Source organism: Arvicanthis niloticus, chromosome 25 (assembly GCF_011762505.2).
Source record: "Arvicanthis niloticus isolate mArvNil1 chromosome 25, mArvNil1.pat.X, whole genome shotgun sequence".
Taxonomy (NCBI): Eukaryota; Metazoa; Chordata; class Mammalia; order Rodentia; family Muridae; genus Arvicanthis; species Arvicanthis niloticus.
Genome location: NC_133433.1, coordinates 33,091,358 through 33,104,750, shown reverse-complemented (window position 1 = coordinate 33,104,750; position 13,393 = coordinate 33,091,358). Strand labels below are relative to the sequence as shown.

Here is a 13,393-nt window from a genome sequence, read left to right as displayed (position 1 = left end):
TCCTGTCTGTGGGGTAACAAGCATTTCTTGTCTACTCTTAAGAGCTAATGTATTCATTAGCCATGGACATGGTCTTTATGTGTTAACAGCTATCACTTCTGAATGAGAGATGATGGAATGAGCTGGAAGTGAGAACAATTTGTCTTTGGCCCTGTACGGCTGGCACTGTACGCTACCAATGCTTGAATGAGCACCTGCTTCTTTTTTTGTTGTTGTTGTTGTTGTTGTTGTTGTTTTTCGAGACATGGTTTCTCTGTGTAGCCCTGGCTGTCCTGGAACTCACTACGTAGACCAGGCTGGCCTCGAACTCAGAAATCCGCCTGCCTCTGCCTCCCAAGTGCTGGGATTAAAGGCGTGCGCCACCACCGCCCGGCAAGCACCTGCTTCTTTATCGACTGGCCTATAACTGGAATATTTCACTCTATCCTCTGCCACTCCTTCTGCTTAAGACTTGTTCCACGAGAGGAAACTCTTTCTGGTTCTGGAAACCTAACCAACTACCCAGAGCTAACGAAGTAATGGGTCTTGGAGGAGAAGGTACATCTACATCACTAAAACTGTGTAATTCCTAACTACATTCCAAATATTTATTCTTATAACCCCAGATAAGTGTAGTCTTCACCCCTCGTCAAGGAGACTCCTCTTTGCAATAGGCGGAGACCACCACATAAACCGCAACCAATCAAACTGCAGAGTTTGTGGAGCCCAGTCCCACGAAAACACCTACAAAACAATTACTAGACTTCAGGCAACGTTGCAAAAGAGGCAGATAGATTGTAAGAGCCAAAAGACCGGGGAGTTAGGGGTGAGATTGTAACATCAGAAGTAACATCAGAAGCTACATCCATAGAGTCTCCCCAACACAGATGCCTAAGCCTGAGCTTAACAAGTGACACCAATAGAAAAGCCAAAGTGGACAGGGAAAGCTCATGAGGCCTCAACCCTACACAACAAAGGAATAGTGCAGGTGAGGAAGGACTGCTTAGAGAGGAAGAAATAGTCTTCCCCAGGGAAAAGCGCACCACTGGTTATCCAATACCAAACGGTCAGGCCTAAGAGCATGCATATGAGTGACATTATACAGTATATTTAGGAATATTACATATTCCCAGGGAATATGTATACATATGTGTGTATACATACACACACACACACACACACACACACACACACATATATATATATATATATTTTATATATATATATATATATATTTTTTTTTTTAATGAAAAAAGAGGCCATGAGTTTGAAAGAGCAAGGAGGGAAACTTTTGGAAGAAGGAAAGGAAAAATAATGAATTATAATCTCAAAAGATAAAAGAATAAAATGGTGCATATATTGTAGTACATTTATGCATATTTATTATAATTTATATATAGGTAAATCTATGTATTCAAGCAGAAACAAAGGAAGGATAAACCGGTATAAGTGGCTTCCTAGGACAGAAAGAATGGGAGGGAACCACAGTGAACTCAAAGCGTCTCTTAGTGCCCTTTGTCGTATGGCTTTTATTTTTAAATCATACAAGATTTTTTGCAGTTTAAAACATAAAAAGGAATGTCTTCTCTGAAATCTAGAAACAAATAAACTTACAATATGTCAGGCATAACCAAACAAAGCAGGATTAATTCAAGCAAAATTAAGACACAGTGTGTTGTGTGTCAACACTAAGAGCTGTCAGAATACAAATAACTAGAGGAGTCCTAAAGCTTCCTCTGGTTTTCCACTGTTCATTGTACTGAGAGCTTGCCTGCTGCATACGTGTGCACATGTGGGTGTCAGACCTGCTGCATACATGTGCACATGTGGGTTCAGCACACACTTGGAGAAAGTGACTGTGTTAAATTCATTAGGGAAAGTGATTTTCTGTATAGAAGAAAGACATTGCAATGTAATACTTTATTAGCTAATACAGAATCATAATTTGCTGTAAGCATGAGCATCTTTCCACAAACTCCTTGTGTCCCTCCCACCACCGATGGTATCTGCTGCTCTACTCTAACGACCATGTTGTTTTGTTTTTTTTTTAAGGAAGGATAGCTCAGTGGTGTAAAGCGCTGACTGCTCTTCCGGAGAACCTGGGTTTAGTTCCCAGAGCTCATTTATGGCTCACAATCATTTGTAACACCAGTTTCAGAGGATGAAACATGTCTGGCCTCCATGGACACCAGGTACACATGGTGCATAGACATTCATGCAGGAAAAGCACCAATACACATAAAACAAATTTAAAAAAAATATTCAGCCATGCCCAAAGACCTAAATTCCCTCCCTGGCATGCACATGAAGATTAAAGCACCTCCTTTTTACAGTTTAATTTGCATGTGCTGCTTTCCTACTTGACTGAGGATACGATTTTTTTAAAAAACATCTACAAAAGCCAGCACTGTGGCACTGAGAAGGTTGAAACAAGAGGATTGCCAGCAGTTTGAGACTAGCTTGGGTCATGGACGTGCCAAGCTACCCAGGGATACATAGTGAGACCCTGTCTCGAAAACATTCAATTCACTACCCAATAACGTCTTCCACTGGAAATTTAAACATAATAAAAATTACAGAATAGAGTAGATAAACTAAGTTTTCCTGAGAGTATACTATATACCAACTGCGTGAGGAGAGATCATCTTATTTGCCTCTTTATAGAAACCCTGGGGAACAGAACTCACAGTTTTACAAAAGGAGTGTTTATCGGGATCCAGAAGGGTCTTTCTATAGACAACGTTGGACTACCAACAACAAACAAAAGCCACTCACAGCCACAGTGTGTAGGTAGTGACATTACCCTCACGGCCACAGTGTGTAGGCAGTGACATTACCATCAAGGCCAGAATGATGACTCAGTTAATAAATCCACTTGTATGGTAGCAACATAACGTTCTGAGAAATGGGTGAGCAAATATCTATATAGTACACACATTTTTAACTTGGTGGACTTAGATAAATTATTGCACCTACATTTTTTACAGCAAAAAAAGAATTATATAGTTCATTCCAGCTCCCACTGTTGTGTTCTATGTTATACAATAAACCCTGAGGTAAAGGTCTCCTAGTCCAGGCAGATCAACGTGTCTGCTCTGGTTTGGTTTGCTCTATACTAGTCCCTGGATTTTCACATGTTGAAGGCGTGGCTCCCAGTCTGTGGTACTGTTGGGAGGTGGCAGAATATTTAAGACACAGAGCCTGGTAGAAGGATAAGTGAAGTGTGTCCCTTAGGAGATGTTGGGACCCTGTTCTGCTCCTGTTTTTCTGTTTGCTACTGGGCTTCCATAGGCAAACAAGCTTTGCTCACCACATATTTCTACCTCAATATTCCCCTCGCCACACACAAGCCATGGGCCACACCAGAACTAAAGCCTTTGAGAGCAGGAGCCTGGGCAAAGCCTTCCTCCTTAAGAGGCAATTATCTCAGGTATTTCCACAGCAGGCCTGTGGGAGGCGGTGTTGTGTTTCTGTAGACCGATGAATTTTCATACCATGGATGCTAGTTTGCAAGTACTGCATACTAGCACCTCCTAATATGCATGAACAGCCCTGTTGTTGAGGCTTGATGCATAAAAAAGATCTGGGTGACCAACGAAAGAAAGAGTAAAATATTTCACAATTCAACAAGTATTTTTAAAAATATAAAATATTTCAATCAGGACACCTCTTTGGACTCTGTGGTTGCCAGATGTTCCATGCAGTGGTGCTTCAAGTGGGGACGGTTGGAAGCAGGCTTTTACTAGGCAGTAGGAGGGGCTGACAGGTACATAGCTCATAGCTGTCACCATCCTTTCCTCCACTCAACATGACCACGCCTGCATCCACTTCAGCACCATGACCACGCCTGCATCCACTTCAACACCATGACCAGGTCTGCATCCACTTCAACACCATGACCACGCCTGCATCCACTTCAGCACCATGACCATGCCTGCATCCACTTCAGCACCATGACCACGCCTGCATCCACTTCAGCACCATGACCACGCCTGCATCCACTTTAGCACCATGACCAGGTCTGCATCCACTTCGGCCTCCTGAGTCATTTCTAGCAAGCCACATATATTGAACTGCCATCACTTGTGGACCAGCTGAGTACCTGCCACATGATTTGCCATGTGGTAAGCAAATGCTTTCTCATTTAACTGATTTATGAGAAAGTAAGGAAATGAATATCTTAGTATTTTCCACTATAACCTTTTACAAAAACCCTTCTGAAGCCAATGAGACAGCTCAGAGGTAAAAGCACTTCCTATGTGTGCCTATTTCAGGATCACCCTGAGTTTGATCCCTGAAATTCACATGAAGATGGGAAGAAAGAACAAACTCCAAAAAGTTGTCCTCTAACCTCACACATATGAATCATGATATTCATACACTCATAATCACATATACAGACACACACACATTCATGCATGCATGCACACATACAGACATACACATACTCCCACACACACATACACACATACATACACACATGCACACAATTACGTACACAGACACACACATAAATACACATACAAACACAGACACACAAAATATATATATAGACACACACAGAGAGACAGATGCATGCATATATATACACACAGACACAAATAAATACACATATATACTTACACTCACAAACACACATGCACACAATCACACACACAGACACACACATACAAACACATGCACATATGCATGCATAAACACACAAGAACAATAATAATATTTAAATTAGAAAATTTTCTTGAGCATTAAAGATAGATAAATATATCTTTGTGTCATGAATATCTCTCTACCAAAAAGACAAAGTGCCTATAACTGTCGTTTATCGATCCTGGCAGCTCACAGGCTTCACAACATGAACTAGAGTGGTATAAGTAAGCAGACTCCAGCAGCTGCTACAGGACGCTGGTTTGTGAGCACTATCCCATTCCTTCTCTCTTGGCACGCAGAGCTATCTTTGTAGTGCCAGCAAAGATCTCTGAGTCAATGCCATTTTTTAACCTTGGAAATGGGAAGGCTTATGGAGCATCTGCATCAATGTTTTAAAAGACAATATATGCCGATGTTCATAAAAATGACAGCAAACCTGAATTTTCAGCTGTCTTGATAACACGAAAGATCTGGTTTTAAAAATGCTACAACTGCTCACAGAAACATGACCCAAGTCCGTGTAGGTTCAAGCTGCCCTGCATCTAAACATGTGCTGACTGTCTAAGGCTTCGGTTTAAGCTTTGGGGCACTGCCTTATTTCAGCCAGGAAACTGTAAATCTGTAACTAGAATGCACAGCTAAGTTAAAAAAAAAAAAAAAACCCTCATATTTTAACCTAATCCTCTTCCCACAGAAGAGGATTTGATTATTCTAGACTGGAGAGACAAAACAATTTTTCAAGGCCATTTGTAACATGCCTTTGTGTCTCAACTATTTGTCACTATGTACATGTAAGGGTAGGATCCCAGGCAAAGGTGACACAGAAAGGTCACAGTGCTGTGAAGACAAATGCCATTGACCCAGTTCATCAGCACGAGCTCCTGAATAATGGGACAGACATAGGACCCCATCAGAACATGTCAGACTAGTGAGAAACTGAATGATCAGGAAGAATGACAAATCACATGTGCCTCTCCTACTGCTCCCGTTAAGACAATGGATGACAATCGCAGTCTCCGAGAAATGTACAACTCCTGCATCTACCTACCTTTAAGCAAGTTAGTTAAACCTCCCAGAGGCTGTTTCCTTCTTTGGAAAAAAATGGGCATAATTAACAATGCCTACAACACAGGCTTCAATTACATGGATTAAACAATGCCATTCCTATGGAAAACGGTACTTTGTATGCAACAAATACCATGTGTGTGTCGTGAAAGTGAAAGGGAACATAGAATGAAGGAAGAGCTCTCAGGGCAGGATCAGGAAGCTGCAGGTGCATGTGACATGAAAACAGAAGGGGGAAGGCTATTAAAAGCTCACAATGAGCAAGCCAGCGGTGGCGCACACCTTAAGCGTCCGCCCGCCAGAGGGCCTCCGTGCCCTCCTTTGAGACTCTCTTGCTGAGTCTCATGGAGAAAAAAAAAAAAGGTCATAGTGTCCAATTGGCAGTTCTTCCCATCAGATTATCAACTTCATCATATTTTATCCAAGTAATGTGACTCTGATTGGGTTATCAAGGAGGCTGAGTACATGGAAAGCGTGTTCTGAAGCGCCATCCTGCCCCTGGATAGAGACCCACACAGGACCACTATGAGACTGAGTGCCATGCTGTGATGACACCCTCATCAGGGACTGACATCATCATCTCTGCCTGGACACAAGAGTCCTCCAGGGTAACTATAGTGAAGTGAGGTAGTGCTGATGCTCCCTGAGAAAACCATCAGGCCCCCATGCCCTTCCTGTCTGCTGCCTGCCTGCTGCCTGTATGCCTGCCTGCCGCCTGTATGTCTGCCTGCTGCCTGTATGCCTGCCTGCTGCCTGTATGCCTGCCTGCCTGCCTGCCTGCCGCCTGTATGTCTGCCTGCTGCCTATATGCCTGCCTGCTGCTTGTCTGCCTGTCTGCCTGCTGCCTGTATGCCTGCCTGCCTGCCTGCCTGCCGCCTGTATGTCTGCCTGCTGCCTGTATGTCTGCCTGCTGCCTGTATGCCTGCCTGCCTGCCTGCCTGCCTGCCGCCTGTATGTCTGCCTGCTGCCTGTATGCCTGCCTGCCTGCTGCCTGTATGCCTGCCTGCTGTCTGTATGCCTGCCTGCCTGCCTGCCTGCCTGCCTGCCTGCCTGCCTGCCACCTGTATGTCTGCCTGCTGCCTGTACGCCTGCCTGCTGCCTGTCTGCCTGCCTGCCTGCTGCCTGTATGCCTGCCTCCTGCCTGTATGCCTGCCTGCTGCCTGTATGCCTGCCTGCTGCCTGTATGCCTGCCTGCTTCCTGTATGCCTGCCTGCCTGCTGCCTGCCTGCCTGCCTGCCTGCCACCTGTATGTCTGCCTGCTGCCTGTACGCCTGCCTGCTGCCTGTCTGCCTGCCTGCCTGCTGCCTGTATGCCTGCCTGCTGCCTGTATGCCTGCCTGCTGCCTGTATGCCTGCCTGCTGCTTGTATGCCTGCCTGCCTGCCTGCCTGCCTGCCTGCCTGCCTGCTGCCTGTATGCCTGCCCGCTGCCTGTATGCCTGCTTGCTTCCTGTATGCCTGCCTGTTGCCTGCCTGCCTGCCTGCCTGCTGCCTGTATGCCTGCCTGCTTCCTGTATGCCTGCCTGCCTGCCTGCCTGCTGCCTGTATGCCTGCCTCCTGCCTGCCTGCTTCCTGTATGCCTGCCTGCCTGCCTGCCTGCTGCCTGCCTGCCTGCCTGCCTGCCTGCCTGCCTGCCTGCTACCTGCCTGCCAGCCTGCCTGGCTCCTCTCTTTAAAACCTTCCCAGGATCTGCTCCCATTTTCTCTCCTCCTCATTTTTCTCCTACCACAACCAGCCTTATCCCCTCCCCAGCCCCCATCAACCTGCCTTACTCATTCTGCTCCTCTCACTCTAAATAGACAATTTTGACTGTTAGAGAGATGATCAGTAGATGATAATAGATAAATTAGATAAATGATAGATAGATAGATAGATAGGTGATAGATAGATGATAAAGATAGATGATAAAATAGATAATAGATACAGATAGATGATAGATAGGTGGAGAGATGATAGATAATAGATAGATGAATGATACAGATAGATGGATAGATAAGTAGATAGATGATAGATAAATATATAGATGATAGATAGATGATAGGTAGGTAGATTGAATGATGGTAGATAGATCAATTAATAGACAGATACATAGCTTAGTTATATTTTGCCATGAAAACAACTCAAACACCATTATATTACCAGCCAAAATAATCTCTGGGGCCAAAATGTTCTATCAAAGCATCCTGTGGAGTGAAAGTGGGGGGGTGTCTATTTTTAATTATTTAACTAACAAAAATTATATAACAAATGTAATTAGTCCAAATAGGTATATATTGTATACATATATTAAATGAAATATAATATCTATCACCCTACAGTGTTCTTTTTGTAATGTAAACATATAAGGTTTACTTTGAGCAAGGAGAGCCTGGTTGGGTCTTTATATTTCTGTATCCTGTCCAAGGCGCACAGCCCTGTCTAGAGCTGGTACGAAGGGACAATATGAAGAAGCCAGTGTTCACAGACTCATCTCCAGGACATGTCTGTCACATTTTTTGCCCCTATGACACAACACAAGAAATTGTGTTGAGATAGTTAGGTTAAGATAGTTATTTAAACAATTTTTGAAAAATAAATGATAAGTCTGGGCTACAGATCAGTGGTGGAAGGCATTCCCAGCATGCATGACACCCTGGGTCCAATAAAAAAAAAAAAACTATGAATGGATAACTTAAATTTGAAAAAAAATTGTCAGTTAAGAAATTAACACTAAGGCTAGGGAGGTGGCTCAGCGGTTAAAAGCACTGGCTGCTCCTCCAGAGGTCCTGAGTTCAACTCCCAGCAACCACATGGTGGCTCACAACCATCTGTAATGGAATCTGGTGCCCTCTTCTGCAGGCATACACACAGGCAGAACACTGTCTGTATACATAATAAATAAATAAATCTCAAAAAGAAAAGAAATTAACGCTATTGTAAAAGAATTTTTTCGCAGAAAAAAAATTATGATTCTCCATTTCACTTCGCACCTCTAGGAAGGGCTTCAGAGAGCAACAACAACAAGGAGCCCTCAAAGTCCTTCAAAAAATTAAAACTTGTATTCAGAGGGTAAGAAGGAAGTGATCCATGGCGAGGCAAAGGCCCAAGAAGAGCTTTGAAGAAACCACTCTGCTTTTAATCTTACTGTGACTTCATAAAGCTCCTCTGTTCTTGGTCAACCTGGATTTTTCTTGAATTTACTTCCCGTCTATGAGTCAAACGATGATAATCACAAGAAAGTACCTTCTTTTTCCAAAGCCACTGGGAAGCACAGGAAAAGGCAGTGAACTCTGAAACGCATGAGCTGTCATTTTAAAACAGATGAAAGGACGGACGCTGATGGAAGCTGTGACCAGAATGGACCTGCGCTTGGTCACGTGGCTTCTCTCATCCCGGCGTTGTGGAGGTAACAGCCTCATGCAGACAAGGGTCTCTACTTGCCACAGGGACTCCACACCCAACCCGCCGGATCGCACCGAAATTTTTCCTCCATTTTACCTCAGAGAATCAACTATCTAGCGTCTTCTCTGCCTGCACTTAAGAGATGGCCCCATCAGTCCACATTCAATTGTCTACACCTGCAAACGGCCCTGGAGCCCTCGAGTGAAAACTGTACACAGAAGGATGACCCAGACAGCTCTGTACTTCCTAGTGTGTCTGAAATAGACACACACGACTAAGTCCCACATTTTACCAGAGAAAAAACAAAAAGACAAGTTTCTGTGAGATGTGGCTGTTCACATAGATATAATCTCTGCACATAGAGGCCAAGGCAGTGGGATCACGAGTTTCAGGCCATCCTAGGCTGCACAGTGAGAGCAGTTTCAAAATAAGTGGAATGAAATACTGAAACAGTGTCACACATACAAACAAAAAATACATAAATAACAATATCCCATCGTAACGAGTAAACAAAAGATTGAGTTTCATAGGCAAATAAGCCTGGAGAAAAACACCATCTGAGTCTCCCTCGGGGAGTCTTACAGAACATGCTAACATAGTAAGGGTGATTGGAGAAGGAGAGCCGGGGTAACCAGCCCTGCAGCACTCTGTGTAACACAGCAAGCACTAGATTCACTCAGCTATGAACCTTCTTCCTAGTCACACCTTTTATATTGAAGCTTAGTCTGGGCAATGTGTGCAAGTATCCTTCAGCTTTGAACCCAGTCCCAGAAGCTCTTGGATTCCCTGCCCATGAATCACTGTTCAACAAAGGTCAGTATAAGAACTAAACTAGACAGGGGCCTTTGATTTTCTGTTAGCCATGCTGAAACACGATCTGGGGATGTCACATCAATAAAGAAAGGCATTTTTGAAAGCTAGAAGAGCAAAACGGATTTTAACTCACGAGTTATAGCAGTCTGCAGCCATATATTATTTATTAAATAGTTTGTAACCATGGACACATGACCAGTTTGGATGCCTTTCTATATACAAGATGAAGCAAACAGGCATTTCAGATCAACTTCTCTTCTAACAGAATATACTTTTTTCTGTTTATTTTTAGATAATTCAAGCATGCTGGGTTTAAATGTAGGAATCGGAAACCAAGCTACATAAAAAAATACTACCTATTCAAACTTACTATTATTCAAAAATATTTAATTATCTGCTATTGGTAAATTAAGCTCTCTGTGGAAAGAGCCATTGGCCATTTATATTACCACTAAGGGAGGATTTATATTACTTAACATTGTAATTTTCCCCAAACTGAGAATTGGCTTTCCTACACGACCAAGTATCATATTTACTATCCAATAAGGTTTGAGCATTAAGTCCTACACATACATATATTAAAGACTTCTAAAAAGTCAGCTTGACTGGACAGAAAACAACTAAAACAAAGCTCACAAACCATCTCTTTAAATGCCATGCATCTTCAGTACCTCAAGTGAAATCTATTCAGGTTTATGAATGGAAAACCCTGAAACCATGGAACTGATCTAGATTTTAAACCACCAACTTATTCACTTAACACTTAAAGATCCATGCTAATCCACAAGAAGATCAATACAAATCTAAATTTGAACCTTGCCACTTACTTTATTCTGTTTAATCATGATCCACCAAAAAACCCATAACTATCCAATATTCTCCCCTTTCAAAACAATGATAATGAATATATCCCATGAATACAATCAGAATCAAAGAAACCACATCCCGTCACAAGCTCCGGGGCAGCAGGAGCCGGCAGCACACGTGTGAGCAATGCTAGACCGGTCACCACTCCCTCAGACACATCGGCCATGCTTACAAGCAGCCTCAGCGACAGTGCCTTACCAGTGTAGATGCTGGCATTGGAAGCTGGGATACCAAACTGTGACTCGATGAACTTGGGGATGAAGGTAATGAAAGCGGTGACAATGGCACTCTCAGCTGTGTATGACAGACTCACAAAAAGGAATGTCATGTTGCTTAAGATCCTGACAGCTGCTCTCGGTAGGTCTACAAAATGAAGGAAGTGATACATGAGTGTTACAAACGAGAGATGGGAAACAAAAGAAAACTGAGGTTCTCTGCTTTTAATGAACTGAAAATAGTCCTTGGGCAACCTTCTCTGCAAGAAAGTAACAACAGAAAGCACTGATGGCTGGTTTGGGTTTTGTGGTTGTGGGGCAGTGGGTGAGACATGGTTTCTCTGTGTAGCCTTGGATGTCCAGGAATTCACTCTGTAGACCAGGCTAGCCTCAAACTCAGAGATCTGCCTGCCTACGCCTGCCTACGCCTGCCTACGCCTGCCTATGCCTGCCTATGCCTGCCTATGCCTGCCTATGCCTGCCTATGCCTGCCTACGCCTGCCAAGTGTTGGGATTAAAGGTGGCCACCACTACCCTGCTTCTGATGATACTTGAAACCATCCTGGTTCTTCTAATTCAAAACCAGAATAATGAAGGGAATAGCATCTAAAAGCATACCCAGATACAAACATCTTCATAAACATTATACGGCATATAATTCCTATTTTTAAAAAAGTTTCAATTAATTATTTGTCTTTTTCATTAAGTAAAACACATTTTTCTGTTAAGACCCTAAAGCTCCTTTAATATACAAAGTAGTTGTGAGCTAATCCAACATTATAGTGTCCAGTTCACCCAGCTACCTCTCCTGAAAGAGACATTTCTCTTTTTAAAATTCAATTTATTATTTACTTGTGTGTATATGTGTGTGCAAGAGGGGAGAGAGAGAGAGAGACACTATGTTGTAATGTGAGAGATTTACTGGATAAATAAATAAATAAATAAATAAATCTAAAGTTGGTTGTTACTTTAAAAGATCTGATGAAGTTTAGACTTTCCTTTCACCCTCCATACCCACTGACTTGGGCTTAGTATTTTGCCCAAATGCCCTGAAGGAGCCAAAGGATTTAAGAGTTGTCTTGGGCTGGTACCACTGAGTATTTTTTACATATAGAAACTGAGCTAATAATTACATTGAAGAATGATAGAAATCAGATCACTAACTGCCAGAAAAGGAGTTTGAAGTGTAGAAAGAAGGAGCAGATAGGTACTGAAGGTACTCATCTGAACCAATTAGATGAGCAGATATATACAGAAGAGATATATTAGGTGATAATAGATGGATGGGTAAATAGATATGATAGATGATTGATAGATGACAGAGATAGATGATAGATAGATAGACAGACAGACAAATGTGATAGAACAGATTGATAGATAATTTATAACAGATAAATAAAAGCTATAATAGGCTGACTGACAGGTCACAGACAGATGCACACACACGTGCATGCATGTGTTTGGATGTGTCCATGTTATTTGCAACATTTGCAAACAAGACTGACATAATGATACTGCAGATAAAATGGGTCCATCCATCTGGCAGTTCTTGGTTTTTAAAAGTCATTTTCTACTAAAAGGAACAGAGAAATGTCTGACTTCAGAGTTTGGGAGACAGAATACACAAAATATAATCAGAAAAATACTGATAAAGAGTGAAAAGTCCCTTCAATGAACAGGGATCCTCTGAGCTCAATGGATGCCAAAAGAATTTGGTGAAAATCCAACAGAAACAACATACATCCAGTCCTTCTTATTTATGGATTGGACTGGCAGAGTTAGCTTTTTGATAAAATTTACTTGTAAGCCTAAAGCTAACACTTGATGCATGCTCACAACCGCACTCAAGGTGGCAAGTCCTCCACACCCCGCTTCCTGTCGTCCACACCCCCTTCCTGGAAGAAGCTGAAAACATGTTCAGCTCTGACATAGTAAAGGTGAGTGTTTGTCACAATAGTTTGTCACAGTTTTCTCATTATATGTTCTGCTGGTGATTTTGCTTATTTAAAAGGTCCCTAATATCAGGCACAATGAAGGCATTATACACCTATAATCCCAGTACTTAGGAGGCCAAGACACAAGAACTATTAATTGAGAGCCAACCTTATCTATACAGCAAGACTTTACATCCAAAGCGTAAAGGGTCAAATAACTGCCAAGGGGGTCTCCTGTGGTACCCCTAATTGCAGGTGGTTGTGATGAGTGAGTTCAGGAGAAAATACATACAGCAAAGATGCTTACTCTAGGCATGATTACAGGTATTTAGCATGCTCTCAAAGTTAATAAATCAACAGTAGCCATTATATACAGATATTCAAACATAAAAGGAAGTCACATATAGTTGATCACATTATGACAAAACCAACCCCGTGTATCTTCTAGAAACTATTTCCATGTTTGCTGAAGTTACATTGTGATGTCAAAATATT

The 13,393-nt window shown here is 42.5% G+C and overlaps 1 protein-coding gene across 4 annotated transcripts in view; it reads right to left on the bottom strand.

The window, feature by feature from the left end:
- Window positions 1-13,393, bottom strand: part of Slco5a1 (solute carrier organic anion transporter family member 5A1) — a 200,230-nt gene that overhangs the window by 42,357 nt on the left and 144,480 nt on the right. For 3 of the 4 annotated variants that reach the window (XM_076924350.1, XM_076924351.1, XM_076924352.1), the window contains one exon: window positions 10,948-11,112. The exons of the other annotated variant lie outside the window; for it this stretch is intronic. In XM_076924350.1, the coding sequence (XP_076780465.1) occupies window positions 10,948-11,112 (165 nt within the window). The remainder of the gene's footprint in view (window positions 1-10,947; window positions 11,113-13,393) is intronic. 4 annotated transcript variants of the gene reach the window in all.